Source organism: Gasterosteus aculeatus, chromosome 7, assembly GCF_964276395.1.
Source record: "Gasterosteus aculeatus chromosome 7, fGasAcu3.hap1.1, whole genome shotgun sequence".
NCBI lineage: Eukaryota > Metazoa > Chordata > Actinopteri > Perciformes > Gasterosteidae > Gasterosteus > Gasterosteus aculeatus.
Window position 1 is genome coordinate 15,676,539 of NC_135694.1, and position 20,501 is coordinate 15,697,039.

The following is a 20,501-nucleotide window of genomic DNA, read 5'->3' on the forward strand; positions in this document are numbered from 1 at the left end:
TCATGCTGAAGCACCGTAAGGTTTTAATAGAACTCTGGTGTGAGTGTGGTTTGGATAGAATTTATGAGAACATTTCTAACCTCATGTCGGCCTCCATGGAAACACTTCATCGCAGTAAAACCCATCCAACCCTCTGGCCTCATACCTCTGCCTGGTACATTCCAGGAAACACTAACATTTCCTATAGAAGGGACAATGCCAACGCTACATGGAGTCTTCAGCACCCCGCGGTGAAGTTTAATTAAATTATTTCTCTCTTACCCGTCATTGAATTCTCCCTCTGGACATCTCCACGCTTCAAAATGGAAACACACTTGATTCAAACCTCAAAACAGCCCTCACCTCCAGCACATGAGACATGGCGTCTGCAGAAAGGAAATAAACTGACGACCCTGTTTGCAACGATAATTCCTCAGACTTCAAACATTAACAGTGCATTTTATCCGGAGGCATCCAGATACATGAAACTAAAAAAGGTTTTGGGGATTAAAAAGCTTCACATGTCCATGCTGTTTGATATCAGCAATCACCTTGTTGTTGCAATCATCTTGACATCATCTCATCTTTCCCCTTTCCATAGAGTTCCTGAAGCAAATGCAAACGCTAAAGGATAAATGCAACTTTTCAATTTAATCCAATTAATTTTGAACAGCAAAAAGACATTAGGCAAATATATTTTGTACTCTACAATGGATGTATGCATTGGAACTTAATATTTCAATTATCAATAAATAATCAGCCAATGTTTTATGAATACTGTAAGTAATTGATTAAGAACCCTCGTTGGGTTGGCCGATTGGTTCCTTCTTGCGTTTTTAGCAACTTTAAAGTTATACGAAGGTAAGATATAATGAACACAAAATGTCATGAAACACCTCATTCAAAACTATATCAACTTCCACTAAGTAATAATTTACTAATTTAATTTAATTTGACACATAACCAGCAAATAAACAGTTTTAATCAAAAACGCACTGTATTGTTCTCAAATTGTATATATATAGAATATTAATAAAATAAATAATACTGACATCATTGCATAATGCAATTTATCAGGCATGAATAAAAAGAGCTACAAATTCAACTAAGATAGAAAATAAATAACTACAATAAATACAGTGGTATAAGTAATAGAAGTAACACCAGTGCTTAATGGAAATTATAAAAGTAAAGTAATATTGACGATGATCTTGCCAAGGACAGTGAAAAAGTAGTAGAAACATATATTGCTATTTACAAACTAGAGTTCACGATTGTATTTCTCTGGTCCCAGGTGTTTTCAAAGGTGCATTCTGGCTAACAGTGACAGATAATTAAGTGTGGTATTTAGCGTCAGAATAATTTAATTAAAAAAACACGTACAACCTGTGCAATAGTTATTATTTATAACAATCACTGTCTGAGTATATGGATCTATGTATAAATATATGTGTATACTATATACACAATATGTATTACCCGCTCTGATCCCCTCACCTGGGGCTGAGACGTCGTGCACACTGTAAAAGGTCCGCTTCGGGACACGGGCCGGCCCGCTGTGTATGCTCGCACAGCGCGCCTGGGTGCAGCACTTCTTGCAGTGTGCTCCGGGGCTCCACCCACACCGTGTGTGACGGATTACAGCTTTTTGAACTCTTCTGTGCCCACTGAAGGTACGTGTGTCCTCGAGGAGAAACTATTCTGCCTGTGAAAACATGACATAGTTCAGTTCTCTGCTCGGCTGGACTGGACCGGACCGGAGGCCAATGCGTCACTTCACCGACTTCTATGAATTGGTATACCGTGAAGAGAGGACATTATGTCAACATCCGCGAAGATAAGTGATTAACCGAGAGCCGGTCACGTGTCCGACGCTGTCCGCGAGGAGAAGGGCCGCCGTGGAGGTGAGGCCGCTGTTTGTGCGCACTTTGTCGGCTTATCTGACACTCCACTGTGTGTTTAGTCATCAGTGGAGTGTTCTGTCCTCACTGGGTGGGAATGTTTTCAAATTAATACATGTGTTAAATTGTTTTTGTTAAGGTGCTTCTCGTATAACTGACTAACAGTGGCATAATGTATAATATCCGGTCTTCACGAGGGTTTCTGTGCGATATGAAAGATGGAAGGTAAGTTGCTTTACAGGTGTCTATGGTTGCCTGACAGTTGTGGAACGTGCTCCTGTTTGCTGAGCAGCTTCAGTGACACCTGCTGCACATCTGACTCTATTACAGCCAGAAGCCTTCAGTCCAGGTTCATGACTGCAGCTTACTCAGCTATCAGGTGCAAGACGTATCAACAGCTGGCCCACTTCTCTGTGTCTTCAGAAAGAAGAAAAGCATTTTTGACTGCTAAGGACAAATGGTTACATGAAAACATAATGAACTGGATTTTTTGGACCCGATCCAATTTCCATCATTATTTCCATACAACCGTTGGATGATGAGAGTTTTTCTGGCATGGTTAACACTGATCCAACCAGGTAGATGGAGGGAATTTCCTGAGATGAATCCATTGTGACCGTATACAGAGTCGACTGAGTGTTTTTACGTGACGTTATCAACCTGTCCCGGGTTTCTTTAAGTTGCTGAGAACCAAGTGGGCTCTTACCATCTTTTGCAAAGCAATCAAGCTTTAATCACGTTGGTCAGTCCTCTCCGTCCTCCCTGAATCTGATTAGGAAAAGACGCATCTGACTTCCGATATTCCTGCTCGTCAATAAATCCAGTTGCTTAAGAACCGGGTGTTCAATTTACATTTTTCAATTTAAACAAGCTGACGTCGATCTCGTAGGATGACTGCATGGATGCGGGTTTACACGTTGTTCTGGAGAGCTCTGGCATTTACAGATATGAAGTCAAAGAGAAGCTCTCCCCTCCCCCAGGTAATGAATGCATGATGGCACTAATAGAAACTGTATTTCTGGCAAAGTCCACTGAAAGATTAATGATACTAATAATTCATTCAAATGTAAAATTCATGAATTATGTGAACGATGGAAGCCCGTAATGAAGCGACAGAGATAGAAAGGCTAATAATAGACACGTATGGCAGAGGCTCTGTGGCGATCGGTCGACTGAGCCTTAGCGGATTATATTGCATTATCATTCAAGGAGCAAATTAATCTAACTTTCACCGACAACTCTGTCGCAGCGAGGGCCTTGGGGCGCGCTAACAGTGACCAGGTACTTGGCAGGCAGGTGAGGAGTAAAGTCCCCTCCAGTAAAAGGCATGAGAGGCAACTGTTCTGAAGCCAGCTGAATGAGACGCGCGCCGGTGGTCCGCCTTACACAGAGCAGAAGAAAGATGGCCTTTTACACCAAGAGTCCAACCAACAGTACACTTCCTTACCGCCCAAACTCCGACAAATGTTGAACCTGTGCTACTGATAATGTGCCCTGATATCACACAGAAAGCTGTACGTCTTGTAATCAACATTAGGGACCATGTCTGCTTTATTCCCAGTTTACGTCCACTCGGAAAGATCGGTGGAAATGGGAAGACAAACTTTATGATTATATTCTCAGTGGTCTTACTACAGAAGCTTGAAATCATCTAGCAATAGACTGAAGCCCCTCAACCCCAACTGGGCCTTGTTTACCTCGTGATTACTGCATGTTGTTTTTGTAATGTTACAAAAGCCACAATGACACAATAGGCCGACCTGGCTGGAATACGGCCCTGGGGATTTCAGCTCCAGTTGGCCCTTGTTTTGAGGATGGGGTCAGGATGTGAATGCTGTGAATCTGCCAACTCTTGTGAATCTGGTAGAAAGCTCCCTCAGGCCCGACACTTCTCATATAATAACCAGTCACCAGTGAAAGGATGCAGATCTGCAAGGTGGATGCGGAACAGGTTCCTCCTTTTGTTTAGATGAATGTTAATACTGAAACCTAGATGAAAGATCACACTTATACCCTGAGAACCACTGCAAAGGAAGCACAGCTCAAGTACTATACAGCATCAGACACAAAATACCCAATTGCACTTTTAGTGGACTACATAGACATTGAGCCAGAGAGGAGCCATGGAACAGATATTCTTTGAAATGTTTTAAAGCAGCATTTGTAGTTTAGCAGTTTCTGTCCCACAGTAAAAAAGGCAGTTTAGAGACTAGTACAAATGCATCATTCTGTAAAGTCCTTGTGTTTTCTCTGAGGACGATTGCAAGTTTCTCTTGAAGATTTGCTAAATGTCCAACATCCAGCCCCCGAGCTTTACTGCCACTGTTCCAGCACCCACCAACTGGAGGGAGGAATAATGCTTGATGTCATAATATTACATAGCAACCCAATAATGCTACTAAATATTTATTATAAGAATTTGTCAATAGAATATGCTGTATCAGCGGTCCCCAACCTTTTTTGCCTCACTGAACGGTTTCATGTTGGACAATATTGTCGTAGTAGTTGTCGCGTGCCGCAAAAAAAATTGTGAACAGGGACAAGCGCATGCAATTGGGAGTGAATCCCGTCACTTTTCAAAATAATATATTTTTCAGAAAAAGTCAAATGCCGCCCGGTGGTTGGGGACCACTGCACTATATGAAGTAAAAAAAAATCAAGATAGAAGAATTTCTAATCTGATAGTTACTGCACTTCTTCAAATTTACTAATGAGTTTTTTTTCCTGATAAATCCACTTATGAATCAGGTTTGTTTCCCTATCTCCCAAATTCCACAGTGACATGGAAAATAGAGGGTTAGAGAGCCATTCTAGGGCTGGGCGGTATACCGGTTAGAACGGTACACGCAATTTCTCATGTACTGTTCGTACCGGTGTTACGCCGTAACAACTGATGTTGCTCTTCTGCAGGTGGGAATTTGTTTTTACACGTCTTCGCAGAGCGCACAGTGGTCGGAGCTACTTGTCTTACGTGTGTTGAGATTGAGTCATGGTTATAATTTGTTTGGTTAGCCGGCGGTCCTTTTCGTCAATGAATTAATGTGTTTACTTGAAAAGGCAATTCCGTCACATACCGTCAGAATCGTTCTAAATACCGTGATATGGATTTTTGGCCACACTGTGCCGAAAGCCCCTTTGCTCCAAAATGATCCCTTTCCATCAACAAACACCGGTGCATAGCCAATAATCATGTAGAATGTCATCCTTGGCCCATTGTGTTTTTTCTCCTACTACTCTAACTACTTGCATGTTCTTACTTGTTGCCTTCATTTGTTTGGTTGGTTAGATTCAGACATGAGGCAGGAGATACGTCAGGTTTAGGGTAAGGATCAGGATAAGCCTGTCAGAGTAAGGTGGATCACGTCATTGCAGTGGCGTGACGTGATCCACGTCACGATTTTAGAAAGAAAAAAAAGTCCTAACATTTTCTGTGGAACGGTCACTCAAACAGCGCACCTGGGTTTCATAAACACATGCTTGCTCTGAATAGGAGCTTGCTCCCAGTGTTCAACTGTATTATTACTTGATACAAATAGCTCATACTGTGGGCTACTTGATCTACAATTGTGCAATGCCATACTATTCTGAATTGATCTTGAAAAAAGACTAATGGAGTCCATGAAAAAGAAGATATGGCACAGCAACCCTTCAAGGGTGTCCTCCAGAAAGCCATGAAAAAAACAACTTCTGTGCCAAGATATGTTAACCCACAAAGGCAACACACTTTTCTCCAGGCTTTTCTCTGAGTAAACACAATTGACTTCATGTGACTCTTTACCTTTTTACTTTTGCTCCTCTTGTGAAAGGATCAAGTCATACCCATAGATGGATACCAAGCTATGCCTATTTTCCTCATAAAACTCAAGATGTTAAAGGTCCACTCGGTGACTGTAAACCATTTACCTTATTATTATCTCAGTCCTAGACATGACTCACTATTTAAAAGGGTGTTGACTTCCTCCAGTAAGTGTAGTTACTCCCACCAGGGACCAGGACCATCAACAAGTTCAGTGTTTTGTGAAAATATACCTTCGCAACATGCCATGACGGGGTATTGATGCGAGATGTATTAAATGTATGCACAGAGGCTGAGCTCACGACTGAAAAGCTAGTTCTGTTTAGTAACCCTTTGATCTTCTCTAAGGTTCCCAGTCCTGTGTGGGATGTTAACGGACTGGAGGCGCGTTGATGCTGAAGGAGCATGGTGAAACACCAACCCTTGCAGGTCTATGAGAAACAGGTCTTTGTGTCCTTTGTCACTGGGATCTATGGTTGCCGCTGGAAACGCTACCAGCGTTCCCAAGACGACAGCTCCAGGGTAAGACCAATCATTGAATATGGATTATATGATAATATATAAATGCTCAAATATGATTTGCTTGGTGCAGTTATGAACTACTTTCTTAAACACTGTCCCAACCTTTTTGTATCACTGTAGATGTTATATTTCTGATGGGTTATCAAATCATCAAGGAAGCATCAAGTCGGTTTCTATCAGGGTAGACGATTTTAGTAGCAATTCAGTACTTCTTTTGATACTTTGAGAAACCGTCAACGTGTTTTCCTCTAAATCCATTACGTTGAACAAAAGAAGCCAAAAATGTCAAGTATTTCACATCATTGAATATTTCTCTTGCAAGGAATTGTGGGATGCAATTATCTCCTTTTCTTTCGTAAAGGATGGTCCTTTTTCGGCCTGCAAGCTACTTTCCAACCGACCAAGTTATGGTCATGTGTGAGGTGATGTTTTTTTTTTTTTTTTTTTTAATGGCAGGCGATCTACCGGCACTGCCTTGCCGATTGACCTATTGGGCACCCCTGGTCCAAGGTTTCTATGCTATAGGAGCTAAGTAGGGAGGCATTGAAGCTCTTTTCCTTAGTATTTTGAGAATTCCAACCGCTCTTACCGTGGGTGGCATTTACTACTTTAGGATCATTTCATTCAGGTAGGAAACTTCCTAAGCAAATTTGAATCCAGCAAATCACAAGGAGGGGAAAAACGCACCAGGAGAGGCAGTCAAGCTAACCCAGGGACAGGAGAAACAGGAAAATACCACATAAAACAGGAACAAACCAAACACTGTGACATATGTTGAGACACATCCTAAAGTAATTCTGTCTTTACAAAGAAATTAGACGAATAAATAGTGTCATCATTCAACTGCTTGTAGGCATGAAGAGTTTTGTTATTTAGTTGATTACAGGTGCTTAAGCCACAATATTTACAGTCTATCTGCTAAATGCTCGTGCTGTTTAGTTGTAACCTGGAAAAGTTTAAATGCTGGAAGGTTCAAACAGAAAGGAGTATTGCCTTTTGAAGGAAACGACATAAGGTAAAATATTGTATTTACATATATGATACATCTGCGTTTCACCAGATATCCTTATCTGTATTTCCACGTATGCTACATATATCCGCGATGTTGTAGATTTACGTGAGCAGAGTAGATGGAGTATAGCTATTGTCTTACTGTACCTAATGTACTGTGCTGAAACTGCACCCCAGCAATAAATTACATTTTTCATTTTGTGTTTCTGATGGCCAGAAAATAGGTCAGACTTTTTGAAGGAGAAACGGTGCATTTTGATTATTGCATGATGGCCCTTTTATACCCCTAAAAATAAAAGTTTGAAATGTTTTTCATCATAAAAGATGTATTGCAGTGTTAAATAGTCATTACACTTTTCAAAAGCAGTACTTCTCTATTAGAATATTTGTTTTGTTACTGAATTCCTAAGGGAGTTCTAACCGGGCCATAGTAACGTGGGAAAACAACCCTCACAATGAAGCAAGTAGCAGAAGCAGTGTTTGGATGTGTAAAGTAGAGGCAGACACCCAGCTGTGTTGGATACCCGCTGGGCAGCCAGAGCAACTGCTGCTGGACGTCGTCTTTATCACAGAGAGCCAGCGGCTCTGCCGTAAATTAGTCCATTTACTGAATGTGTGAGGCGGACACTGATGTGCTGACCAAAAGAAAAAATACAAGCGCACAGCTGCTCCTTTCCCCTCTCTGCCTCAATTTACAAAGATTCATGTAGTCACACATGCATACGCACACAAACAGTGGTTACACTGAAACACAGAGGTTAGCCTTCACAAACTAAAATGCAGTCTGTTTACACAGCAACACAGAGATGTGTGGCTGGTTTTGTTTTTTATTATTAAGGACACATTATATCCTCAGGGCTTTAGGTTTCAGACCTAATGTCCTCTTAGACAGTAAACCAGTCAGTAAACCCACCTCTGTAACCCACAGATAAACTCATGTATCATATTCATGGAATACATTATTGCCTTTGTACAAGGCCCGAAAACGACTAAAGTCATTATATAAAAAAAGGAAATTGATTTGGTTGCAAAAATGGAAAATCAAAGGAAGCTTTTAAACCTATTTTTTTCAGTGAGGCACCATGATCTGAAACCGTTTCTTATTTTTATTTCATCCATTTTTCCCAAATGTTTTAACCTTGCAAGGTAACTTTCAGGGCGTATTGAGTGAAGTAAATGTTACAAAAGAATGACATCGCAGGAAAAATTCACATAAACAACAAAGCAACAATTTATAAAAATAGGTTGTGCATAGAGTAGTACAACACTAAGAGATACTACATTGTACATTATGGCTCCAAACTCCAAATAATTACAACCCTATGGAACTGTTAAGAATGTACCCATGTAATCCAAGTAAGTCTGCCAGGTTTCCAAAAATGAATGATGTCTTTTCTTTCTGGCTTTGTAATCTTTTCAAGCGGGATTCAACCGTTCATTTCCACATACCACTTGTAGATAGTAGAGGAGTTAGACTTTCATGTCATTTATGTAAATTTCCTGGCACACACAAAGCAATTTCTGCTCATTTAATGTGGGACTTTGTTAAAGATGTGTTCAAAGTTGAAAGTGTAAGCACAGCTCAGGGCCTAACAAAGGTAACCCTGGTGATCTCAGTAAAGGTAGGACAAAAAGCATGTCAAAGGGTCTCACCTTTGTGCAAAGCTAGGTACAACGTAGGAAGGAGCCAACCTACCACATCTGAAACACATTTCTGACAATTCAGCTTTAAATTTATACGGCTTCTTTGGGGTGAGGTACAGTTGATGAAGGAAATTATAGTGAACAACTCTGTACTGTAATTAGTGTTGCTGACGAGCTGCTTTGATCAGCGTTGTTAATCAATTGTTACATTCAAGTCCAGTGGTGGCTGGTAGATTTATTTATTTTTTGATAGGGCCATCCAATCAGTTTCAGCATACATCCTAGTATGATATCACTTTGCAGTTAAATATTTAATATTCAAGTGTGTGTGCGTGTGCGTGTGCGTGTGCGTGTGCGTGCGTGCTGTGTTTCCTCACCGCAAGCCTTTGTCCGTCGTCTGGCTGGGTCGCAATGCTAAAGGGACTTTGGGCCTTCATTCAGCATCATGTAGTACATTTTAGAAAGAAATTTTACATTTAGCTCATGAAGCCATTTTTCCACATTCCAGGGCCCAAGTTTGTTCTCAAAAAGGATGAAAGAAGAAAGTTTTGCTTCAAACTTACTTTTCAGTTGTTCAAAAGACACAAATAGTAATTTCTCAAAGCAATCTTCCAAGTGCTAGATTCCTCTTTCATGCCAAGTCCCCCGTATTTTGTTATTTGGAGTCATGAGAACAAGTTAATTTTGTCTCACTGTGCGTGCACACCAAAAGCCAAGCAAATTATTCCCATGAGTAGATTCCATGCAAAGTCAATGCTCCACTATTAAACACAGGCAAAACCAGTGGCTATTTGTGGCTGTTGACTTGCACTGCTAACACAGGGGCCCATACATTGCCACAGTGGTCCATTTACAATATCCAAGCAGTGTGATGTTTCGCTGAGTAATTGGGAATATTGTCATTTTCACAATAATTGTGAAACGAGTGTTGAGGTATACACTGTCAATGTTTTGTCTTCAGTTTTGTCTTCGTGCTTCCCCCCAGTTGGTCAAAGAATACATGAATATGGTTTTTAAGAAAGTATTTTCCTACCACAAATTACCGTACAATGATTTATTTATTGTCTATTTTCATCTTTCATCGCCCTACTGTTTCCCTTTGTTACTGTTTTGACTTTCATGCGCCCAGGTGTGTTTGTTTCATCAGGGTCCATTTCCCACGGACAGTGACCTCGTCTGTACAGTATTAATCAGCAGACGAAAGGCTGATGGGGAGGTGTTAGTCCGCACGTGATCAGGCTTTATGAGCGCTGTCTGAGGTTGTGCACCAGCAGTTTTAATAAGAGCGGTGGCGAGAACTTTGAAGGCCATGTAGCACTCAGGAGAAACTGTCAGGTATCAAGCAGCACTACTTATAACGGGTGGGCTTGTACTGCACAGCGAGAGCCTGCTAAGGGTCTGAAAATGTGAAATGGAGAGGGATTACTGTGGTGGAGGTTTGACTGAATAAAGGGAGAGATATTTGCCTTTGTATATTTAGGACCGAATGCAACAGTCACAATGAAGCAACGGACCTGGAATCTGTGTCAAAGGCATCCTGACCAGAGTTTTGATATGCATTAAGACAATTAATCAATACAGTCACGTACATCATTATTAGGGATGTCTAATCATAGCTACAGGAAAATTCCATACTTTAAATTAAAATTATTTATGTGGAATTTATTTCTCTGGGAAAATGGGGGTACAACAAAAAATTAGTATTCATATGTTTACTTCTACTGCAAGGCCACCTTAATGAACTTTACAACCAGGGCATGTACAAGTGGCTTATATTGGTGCACAAGGTACATTTACAACACAACTGTGGCTCAGAGCCGAGAACAGTCACCTGACCTCGTAGACTCGACTGCTTCGTCAGTGCAGCCATTTGCTCTTTACCTGCTCACACATCTAATGAGCTCCCAAACCCATAAGCCCCTGAAAAAGGGAGTGGTGTGCACGGTGTGGCACAAAGCTGATCAATGCTCTACAAGATTTGTCTATCATACTGTACACCTCCCCTTTCATGGCACTAGCTCCTAATCCTGTTAACTACTGAAGGGACGAGTCCTTGAGTGCTATGTAATCTCTCCACTGTACCTTTTGTACCACATGTCATGCCATAGTGGACTGTACAGGAGGTAAAAGACCTGGTAACGGAACGCATGTCCAAATGGCTGGAAGGTCCCTCGGAGACCGCAGACCTCCACCGAGGGTGTTTGCATGAGTAAAAGAAAAAGCCTGAGGCCTCACAGGGATTTTTTCACAGCTCATGCTACACCAAGCCAGTAGTTTTTTAAAGATAAAAAACAACCTCCTTTGCTGAGGTAATCCACACTTTTCATATGCTATTGTTTACACCTGGCTGTGGCCTTATCTTTCTCTTTGTGATGGCATGCAGTTACGGTCATTATTGGACAGATTTTGAGAAAGTAGACGAAATGAGTGTACCACTTAGCTGGTGCCTGGAGATAGTCATCATGACTGAAGAGGCGCAGGAAAGAGTTCCACAAACATGACAAAACACTACATGTGATTTTAAATTGATCTTTGGGAAGTGCAGTGCAAAGAGACTGTGTGTTAACGGTCACATGTCCTAGCATACACAAATGAAGCTGCGGTCGGAACAGACTGCTGTCGACCCTGTGAGGGTCAGACTCTAAAGCTTTTTGAATGTAATTTACTCCTCACATTCAAGAGGATTCTTCGGAAAACATTTTTTGCAAAGTTTTTCTGCACCCTTCCCAAAAAATGGACTATTGACTTTGTATTTGTTATTTTAATGCATCAGAATCAAGCTGTGGCACGGTGCCAAATGGCCCACGTACCAGTTCATGGTATCAATCTCTAGTTTCAAGCATGAAATTATGGTCCATTTTGAGTCAGTGGGCTTTAGAGTGGGGTAGGTTGCTACCATGGGGTTGCTGAATGTTACCTATTGTTAGTCAGCCGGCTGTTTAGTTGTCGAGCAGTTAGTGCAAACGCCGAACAAAACCGGCTGTGTATGTCTGAGTTAACTGTTGCTTGTGCTTTCTTTCACAGTGGGAGTGTACATGGTTTGTCATCTTGTGCAGTTCCTTCCTCCTTCTCCTCTTTTGGGCCTACTTCTGGTTGGTGGCTCAAAATGATTTCAATGAGTTCAACTGGTGAGTAAATTATCCCACTATTGTTATTTATGCTCAGCGTATTTGATAAGGGTGAAACTATGAAAAGTACAGTGCCGACCTTTTGGCGGCAACCAGACAAACGGAGATGCAGAATTGCAAGGAAAAACTAATACTGTTGTTTAGTGGGGTCCAGGCTTTTACAGTCCACATTGATCAGTCAAACCTCACCTGTTCCCAGGGCTGTATACAACCGCTCCGGAGAATGGAAGGACGAGACAATCCCCATCCTCGCATCCACCACCGTGGGATTCAGCTACATCACATTCTTACTGGTAGCGCTTCCGCCCCTAGATGTTAGCCAACTTGCTCAGTTATCCTCAAATTGACTGAATACGGCTTCTCTTTCAGATTTTAGCACTTTTCCATATATCCTTGGGCCAGCAGCTGAACCTTTACTGGGTTCACAAGGTGCTGTGATTCGCATCGCACATTTCTGCCATGGATTTTCTACACACATACCTCTAAAATAAAGAAATAAATCGGACCTCATGATTGTCTCCACAGATTGGAGTGTTGGCTCTGCTGCTCACCACCATCTCCGGCGTCATATCCGTTGATGACATATGGGGAGATGAGTGGGACATCATTCTGGTTTCTCTACAGGTTGGTTCACAATCAGAAGGACGTGACCGTATACAAGAGGAATGTTTTTCTTTTGCAGTTGTCTTTTATCATTTAGCTTCTCCACTTTTTCAGTCTGTAAAATGGTACCAAAAAAAATGATTCCTTCGTAATTAACATTGGATTTTGTTTTCATTTGTTACTCTTTAACTTACTATTCCAACCTGTGTATGATTTTTCTTCCCAGTTGTTAGAACACACTTTTTTGTGCTGTTTCTAGAAGATAAGTGATACCGCTCTCATGTCTGGCCATTATCTGTGGATTGGCAGTCGGTTAGCTTAGCATAAGGAATTAAAGTCACTGCTCTCAGCCAAGAAGGAGTCTTGGCACACCTTGCAAAACCACAACGTAGGGAAATTTCCTTCTATTCTTCGTTCAGAACCAGCCCAGCTGTTAACACCCTTCTTTGCTTATTAACCAAGCGAAGATAACCAGCTGCTGGATGTAGTTTATTTAACAGACAGATCTAAATGCCTCTCTCCAAAACTTGCTAAAACTAAACTTTGGCTGTTGAAAATTGACACAGAATGGTCTTTTTACTACGAACACTTCAAGGCTGACAATTGCTGATTATTTGCCGAAAGTGAATTTACCGTACCAACAACATACATGATTGAAAAGCTACAGCACACATGTTTTGTTTTCCAAGGAAAAGCTCTGACTACCTTCACTCTGTCCCTCCTGTGACACAAAGACGGCTCCTTATCATACCTCTACAAGCTATTTCTTACATGTGTTTGTAATCTACATGTCTAAAAGTTGTACTCTGTTGTAATCTCTCTAACCTTGTAACCTATAATTTACAGCAATGTTCTCCATTTGTGTTTTGTTACCAGTCCACCGCACCCTTCCTGCATATTGGAGCCCTGGTGACAGTCACAGCCATCAGCTGGTTGGTAGCTGGATATGTGGTCCGCAGAGAGAGATCCAGTAAGTGTGGACTTGTATTTCAAGAGTGGATCCCTTCAACAGCCAGGCCAACTCCAGCTTCAGATTTCTTTGCCTTTTATAGAAATGTAAAGTGTTGAAGTATTCAAGAGTGGTCTTTGAAGATCTTTTCTTGGATTGGTCTGTATTTGTACTCGGTCTTCTCTCAATCTCAGAAAAATAGGGTTTTGTATGTTTTCATTTTCTGGTCTTGGTCATGAATTGGCCTCCGTTTGGATGGTCTTTACTTCAACACTGATACAGAGTTCCTAGGACTGGGCAAGATCGTTTTATTAAATGGTTTGATGTTTTGAAGGAAAGCTCTTTACCATTTCCAATAACTGCTGTTTAAATCCCCCTTACTCTTTCCTTCTAGATTTCCAGGTGATGATGTTACTGATCTACATGGTCGTCCTCCTGACTGTGTATTTGGCACCGCTCACATTCACCTGCCCCTGCATCATGGACCGCCACAGCCTCCGACTGCGACCAGACGTCATCGGTCGGCGAGGAGCTCCGATGGTGAGTCTGTGCTCTGAGGGTCTGACTCTGTTCAATGCTGTTGTTGTGAAACCGTACTCACTGCAGAGAATGAAGTGGAGGCCCATATTGTTTGCAATCTGTTCCCTCATTGCTAGATGCTACTAAATCCAACACACAGCTCCTTTTAAAATGTTGTTTTGTACTTCTTACATCCCATTCCTGCTCCAGGTGGCCCCAGAAAACACCATGGTGTCCTTTAACAGAGCCCTGCAGTATGGAGCCAGCTCCTTGGAGGCAGACGTCACAATCAGGTTATCCAGCACACATTGCCTTTTTATTTCCAGCTTATTTATCTTTAAGGGACTTAGGTTCCATTTATAGATCCCTCTGCTTTTGACATCGGTTGATTGGTGGAAGCATGAGAGAGATGCACATACATATTTCCATGTGATGTGGCTCTCAGCACATTGCTCGTGTTTTTGGATGCTTTTTTTTTATTGAGCTGCTGTTTGGATGTTTGGTTATTATACTTCTTTTTATCAAAGTATATTGTAAATAATAACAGTTTTATCTCTTCCAGTGTGGACGGTGTTCCCTTTCTTATGCGAGACCGCACATTGAAGCGAACAACAGACGTCAGTAAGGTCTTTCCAGCCAGACAGTATGATGATGCTTCTTTCTTCAACTGGACTGAGATTCGCGCTCTAAACGCAGGCCAGTGGTTTTTGGAGGTACTGAAATCAACTTCCGCACACGCATGAAGAGCAATTTCACCATATTGTGTTTACACAAAAAATACAATTTAGCAGTCCTGGAGGAATTAATGTAATGTTAAATGGTAAATAATAATTGTACAGTTCATATTTCTATTCTTCCGACCACTTATACAGTACATGTCATCATTCACACTCGTTCATACAGTGATGACAGGAGCTGCCATACACGGTGCCACCTGCCCGTCAGTAATTAACATTCACACCAGTCACACAACGTAGTCACAGCCACGGGAGACATGTTGGAGTTAAGTGTCTTCCCAAGGACAGGATTTAGGATATGATGCAAGAAGTTGTGCAGTCAGTGAAATTCCTTCAATGTGATTAAACCTACAATTCAAGGAATAGATGGAACATGTTAAAAGTGCTATAGAATCTAATAAGCTTCTCCAATAGTCAACCTTGCAAACCTTTTTAAGGTTAGCGAATAAAATAGCGTTGGAGCACTGCTGGTTCTGAAGATGTCGGAGAACGCACCCTTAGACCACTAAGAACGTGTCCTCCAGGTGACTGACACACACAACAACACACATTATCTCCATGCACATTATTGCACATTATCTCCACACAGGCAGACACAACATTGTTTGTACTGGAGATGATTGTTCCAATAAGTGATACAAAAAAAGGAACGTAATATCTCAAAAATAAAGACAAACAAATAAGCTGCATACCTACTTTATAAAAATATATACTGAAGAACTTAATTCTATACAGAAGTGTGTCTCATTTGCTTCCAGAGTGACCCGTACTGGACAGTAGAAACCCTCACAGCGAGGGATCGCGGCAGAATGGGTAACCAGACAGTCTGCAGTCTGGTGGAATTGCTGCGTCTGGCAGCCAAGGCCAACAGCTCCGCACTGCTCAAGGTCCGCAGGCCTCCGCCAGAGCACCCGCGCTACCGGACCTGGTTCATGGACGCACTGTGGGCAGTGCAGAAAGCAGGGATCACCCAGAAGAGGGTGAGGACTGTAGGTCACTCCATAATCATCCTTTGATTGCTTAAAAACACTGCTTGAAGTACTTTAGAACACCTATGATTGCCACTGAGATTGGCATCTGGTATTGTCCCCCAGGTGAACAGATCTTTTACTCTTTACTACTACAACATTTGCAGGACTAGTTTTTGACACAAAACAGTACTGTTCTTTCAGCTGAAACAATTTCAAGGGATTGAAAGCACAAAAGAAACCTTTATTCAACCAAAACACCAAACAGGAATGGGTTATAACTCGTATTCTGATGCTGCAGTCTGTCTAACCAGGGTCTCTCCATGTCCCTTGTGTTTGTGCCAGGTGACGTGGACCCCCGACACTGACAGGGGGAGGGTGCGAGGTCTCCAGCAGACCGCAAATGAGAAGCTGTCCGTGGAAGAGATGAGGCAGAGGGGACTAACGAGCCTGACCCTCCACTATAGCAAGGCCAGCACCAAAGACATACAGTAAGAGCGAGCGCGTAGGTGCAGGTGGCAATGGTCAGAAAAAATATATAATGGAGACCAGCGAACTGAAAAAACAAAAAAAGGCCTATATTGTTGTCCTTCTAACTAAAATTCCTCAAAAAATAAATGCATTTCTGCACCAATATAAAATGGCGCCTGAAATACAGTGACAGGCTGAAAATGAAACCCCATTACTCACGAGCCTGTTCGATACAGAGATCCCGCAACATTGCCGTATAGTAGATCCGCCATTACGCCGGTCTGCTCTTTTTAAACTGCCCCGGTGGCCATCATTCCAGAAGCAACGGTGCTAGTGTACGGCTATGTAAGCCATGCTTTGCAGTAAAATGCTACCGTAGGCTCCTTACCCCAACCCTAAGGTTTAAGGATGTGTATTTGAGTGGCCGAGGATGACGTGGAACATTCTGTGTTTGCACCTTCTAAAGGCAATGCGGCACAACTGTTCCACCTTGAACAGGCTGTGTGACAGGGTCTTTGGTCTTTATTGCTAAATATGTAAATGCGCTACAATATGTTAAAATGCAAGAACACACTTAGTAATGACATTGGTATTATACTAGAGTACTGTAGGTTTCCCAGTGCAAATGTTTCTGATTCACAAATCCCAGCGAAAGGAGCAAAGGATTCCAAAGGGAGACGACCTTTTCTACTCAATGCTGAGTTGTGTTTTTGTCTTTCCCCAGGGAGTATCTGGCCAATAATGTGAGTGTGACTGTGTACCCAGTGAATGAGCCTTGGCTCTACTCCATCCTGTGGTGTAGCGGGGTGCCTTCTGTGTCCTCCGATGCCCCCCAAGTCCTCCGAAAGGTGCCTTACCCCATCTGGCTCATGGTAAACAGCTCTCCTCTCCCTGTCTCTCCTCAAACCACACACACACACTCTGACAGACAAGGTCACAGAGAGACAGACGAGAGGACAGACACTCACTAGGGCTCAGCAAGACTTGAGGGCAAGGACGCAGAGAAGTATGAGAGGGCTCAGCGTGGCAGAGAACAACAGGACCCTGGGAAAAGCGTCTGCATGAAGGCCAGAGAACTGAACTAAAAAGCAGCTGGCTTGCTGGCTTAGCAGCTTCAGCTGACGTGCATGTTAATGGGGACCTCCGGTGGCACTGACAGGGAACTGCTCTTTTCTTTTTCCGTCTCTTGCAGAGTCGGAACGCTTACCGCTTCATCTGGATCACTTCAGATCTGGTGTCCATTGCCGTAGTCATCGGGATTTTTGGTTTTCAAAAGTAAGTGCAGAGATTATGTTGAGAGTTGCAGACGTACATCGACAACTACCGAACAGACATTGAGAATGTTTCCCGGTCACTGCATGTAGTCTAAAGCACTAATATGAAACATCTATTTGCTTTACTATACGTAAATGACCGGAAAAAAATAATGTTTCCAATGGTATTCAAGAGGTCTTGTTTTTTTTCTCCCTGAAGTATTTTCTTTCTTTGACTATCGTTTTTAGTATAATGTATAATTTGATTTATGAAACACAGATCTTAACTCATCCTTTGTTTTAATTAGTATTTCACTAAATAAAAATATTTTTATGTTCACAGGAGCAGCACATCACTTTATATATTACAATTAGTGTAGTGTAAAGGGATAGTTCACATGTTTGGACGTGTGGTTGTATAAGATTCTTCTCCATAGCCAGTGTGACCCCTATGTTTACATGGTTTGATTAAAGGGATGTTTTAAACCGCTCCCACTTAAACTGATATGGATTATTTTAGGTGTCTAAAATACATCCATTGCAGTACGTCGGCTCGGGTGCTGGTTCTCATTTCTGTTTCTCCGAAGTCCACCAACTGTAGTAATGCAGTGGAGATGAAACTCCCAAAACCACTTCCGAAGTATCCTGTTATTGAGAGGGTTTCTACAACATCAGCCTCCGAGTGGGATTGGACCTTCTTTGACACTCACTGTTCTAAAGTTCCTTTTATATATCTGAGCTTTTTCTTTCCTATTGTCTTTTGCCTTCCTATGACCTGTACTCGTCCTCTCGGTCCTCTTTCTCCTTTGACATTTGTACTTTGTCCTGTGCTCTGCGTGATCTGCATGCAACCTCCCCTCCGCTGCACCCCCTGGCATCTGTCAGCTATCATATGATCAGGTAACTGCTGCAACTTCCTCTGCCGTTGTTTCTGCTTCCTTGTCTGTCCTACTTATGCATTTTCTGCCCGTTGCCCCTGGGCCAATTTCCTTCCTCTTGTTTATCAATATGCATCCCATTCAGGTGTAATTGTATCTTAAAGACCCAGTCTGGGCCCCATAACTATTGGTTTATTTGATGTAATGGACACATTGCCTCTACATATTGTGACTGTGTATGTCTGTGTGTGCTGGAACAGGTGGAGGATGAGAGGAATGCAGAACTATAACCCAGAGCAGATCATGCTGAGCGCCGTGACGCGTCGTTCCAGTCGAGACGTCAACATCATGAAGGAAAAGCTCATAATCTCAGGTGCAGCTTTCACTACATTCATTCCTAGAAACAAATGTCTCATGTTGTAACTGACTAAAACCTACTTTTACAGGCAATTATCTACAGTGAGATTTCATACAATATATAGTCCATCAAAGAGCCGTCAGTGGGCTTATTAATCATCTGTCATCTTTTTCAGAACTCCACAATGGGCTCAGCAGTACAGAGGAGCTGTGTCTGTACCCTGAGAACGGTTATGCCACATACTCTCATGGAGAGCTCAGTCACTGAACCAAACACACGACAGCTGGACCTCTGATCTCAGAGCTTTGCTGACTGGATAATATTTTGTCATCGGAAGGAAGAAGGATCACAGATGGTGGAACCAATCTGTTAGTCAACTTAGATCAGGAGTTATGACCGCGTTGATACCAATTTGTATCTAAAGTATTTGCCCTATGATACATACGTTTAAAAAAAACCCCACAATATTCATTTTCTAATTTGCAAGTTTCATGTAATACATATATATGTGTGATATCATTTTGTATGTCTTTTTTTTTCCCCTCAAGACTGCCAGAATTTCCTTTTGAAAATACTCACTTCAACATTGTTGTAAAGAATCATTTTCTTGTTTTCAGTGTGGACAACATGCCTGGTATTTGTCCATGTTGTTGTCTCTTCGGGGGTCAGCTGACCGATGACCAAGTGTTGCATAATGAGTGAAATGCCATTTGCAATAGATCCTTTGTCAAAGTGAAACCAGAATTCATGTTTCTCAAATTGTTGTCCAAATCAATTATTAATCATGAATAACTCATTTTAAAAGATTATGTCAAAATGTTTCCTGGATACATATGATAATGTGAGGGGAATTGGGGCAAAATCCATTTGAAGATCACAGAAAGGAGAATCCGTTCGCGTGAGTGACTTTTGAGCTAATACTGGCTGTAATGTTGCTGTAAATTTTTTTCATTTTTCACTGTTTTATAACAGAGTTGTAGTGTTCTTTATTATAAGCTGATGTAAATATGAGTTGTTTTTATTCTCTTTTTCAATGCTTTGGACATCAATTGTGTACTTTCTGTTTTCATTTATTACCACTGTGACTGATAAGGGAGGGGGTTGGGGGTATTGAGAGCATTGTGATAAATGTTTTTTTTCTGTCATGCCATGATTGATTTACTGTATAGTCATATTAGCTATTACATCTTTCACGGGACTGCCTTTTTGTTGAATTGATGGATTGGTAGTATAGTGTCAAAGCATTATTTTTTTTAGATTTAAATAAAAAGGGGTACATATTTCTAGTTACAGATACACAGCTACACTGCAGCCAAAGACCCATCGGCTGTTCAATAAAAGGATTTTTTTCTCTTTGAAAAAATGACTAGTTTATCTTTCGTTACAAATTAATTGCAACATTTCTTGGATTGTTATACAAATGATCAGAAGGCCGAGGTACTTTACTTTTCCATTTATCTCACCATTAGCATTTACTTAGTTTTGGGGAGTAAATACCTGCAAAAATAAGGAGGAGTCCCAGTAGGCTACTGTTAGCGGGCTAAGACGCTGCAATGATCAAAAGCGCCATTGTGAGCATGTTAGCACGGTGACACCAGCATGAAGCTTCAAGCACCACTGCTGGCTGTAGACGGCATTCTCGGGACAGTTTTAAGCAGCATGTGTTGCAAATGGTTTACTGCTTCAGTTGTGTTTTAATTTTGTCATATTTTATTACTTCCTGTATTTGGTGACATTCTTATATAATTATCAATCATTACAGTAAAACATTGGGAATGCTTCCA

General features: G+C 41.6%; 1 protein-coding gene across 4 annotated transcripts; it reads left to right on the plus strand.

The window, feature by feature from the left end:
- The first annotated feature begins 1,469 nt into the window (after window positions 1–1,469).
- On the plus strand, window positions 1,470–20,080 carry gdpd5a (glycerophosphodiester phosphodiesterase domain containing 5a). 4 transcript variants are annotated; one of them, XM_040182544.2, is made up of 17 exons: window positions 1,470–1,883; window positions 6,025–6,198; window positions 11,878–11,981; window positions 12,181–12,274; window positions 12,351–12,410; window positions 12,507–12,605; window positions 13,461–13,554; window positions 13,928–14,073; window positions 14,263–14,345; window positions 14,615–14,765; window positions 15,548–15,778; window positions 16,103–16,248; window positions 16,953–17,100; window positions 17,421–17,503; window positions 18,367–18,381; window positions 18,620–18,732; window positions 18,893–20,080. In XM_040182544.2, exons 2-17 carry the CDS (start codon window positions 6,082–6,084, stop codon window positions 18,982–18,984), a joined length of 1,776 nt encoding a protein of 591 aa, XP_040038478.2. In that variant the 5' UTR covers window positions 1,470–1,883; window positions 6,025–6,081; the 3' UTR covers window positions 18,985–20,080. The 4 variants fall into 4 exon arrangements, with proteins under 4 accessions (XP_040038478.2, XP_040038480.2, XP_040038481.2 ...); XM_040182546.2 differs by having other exon boundaries at window positions 15,548–15,769; XM_040182547.2 differs by lacking the exon at window positions 18,367–18,381.
- The last annotated feature ends 421 nt before the right edge of the window (window positions 20,081–20,501 follow it).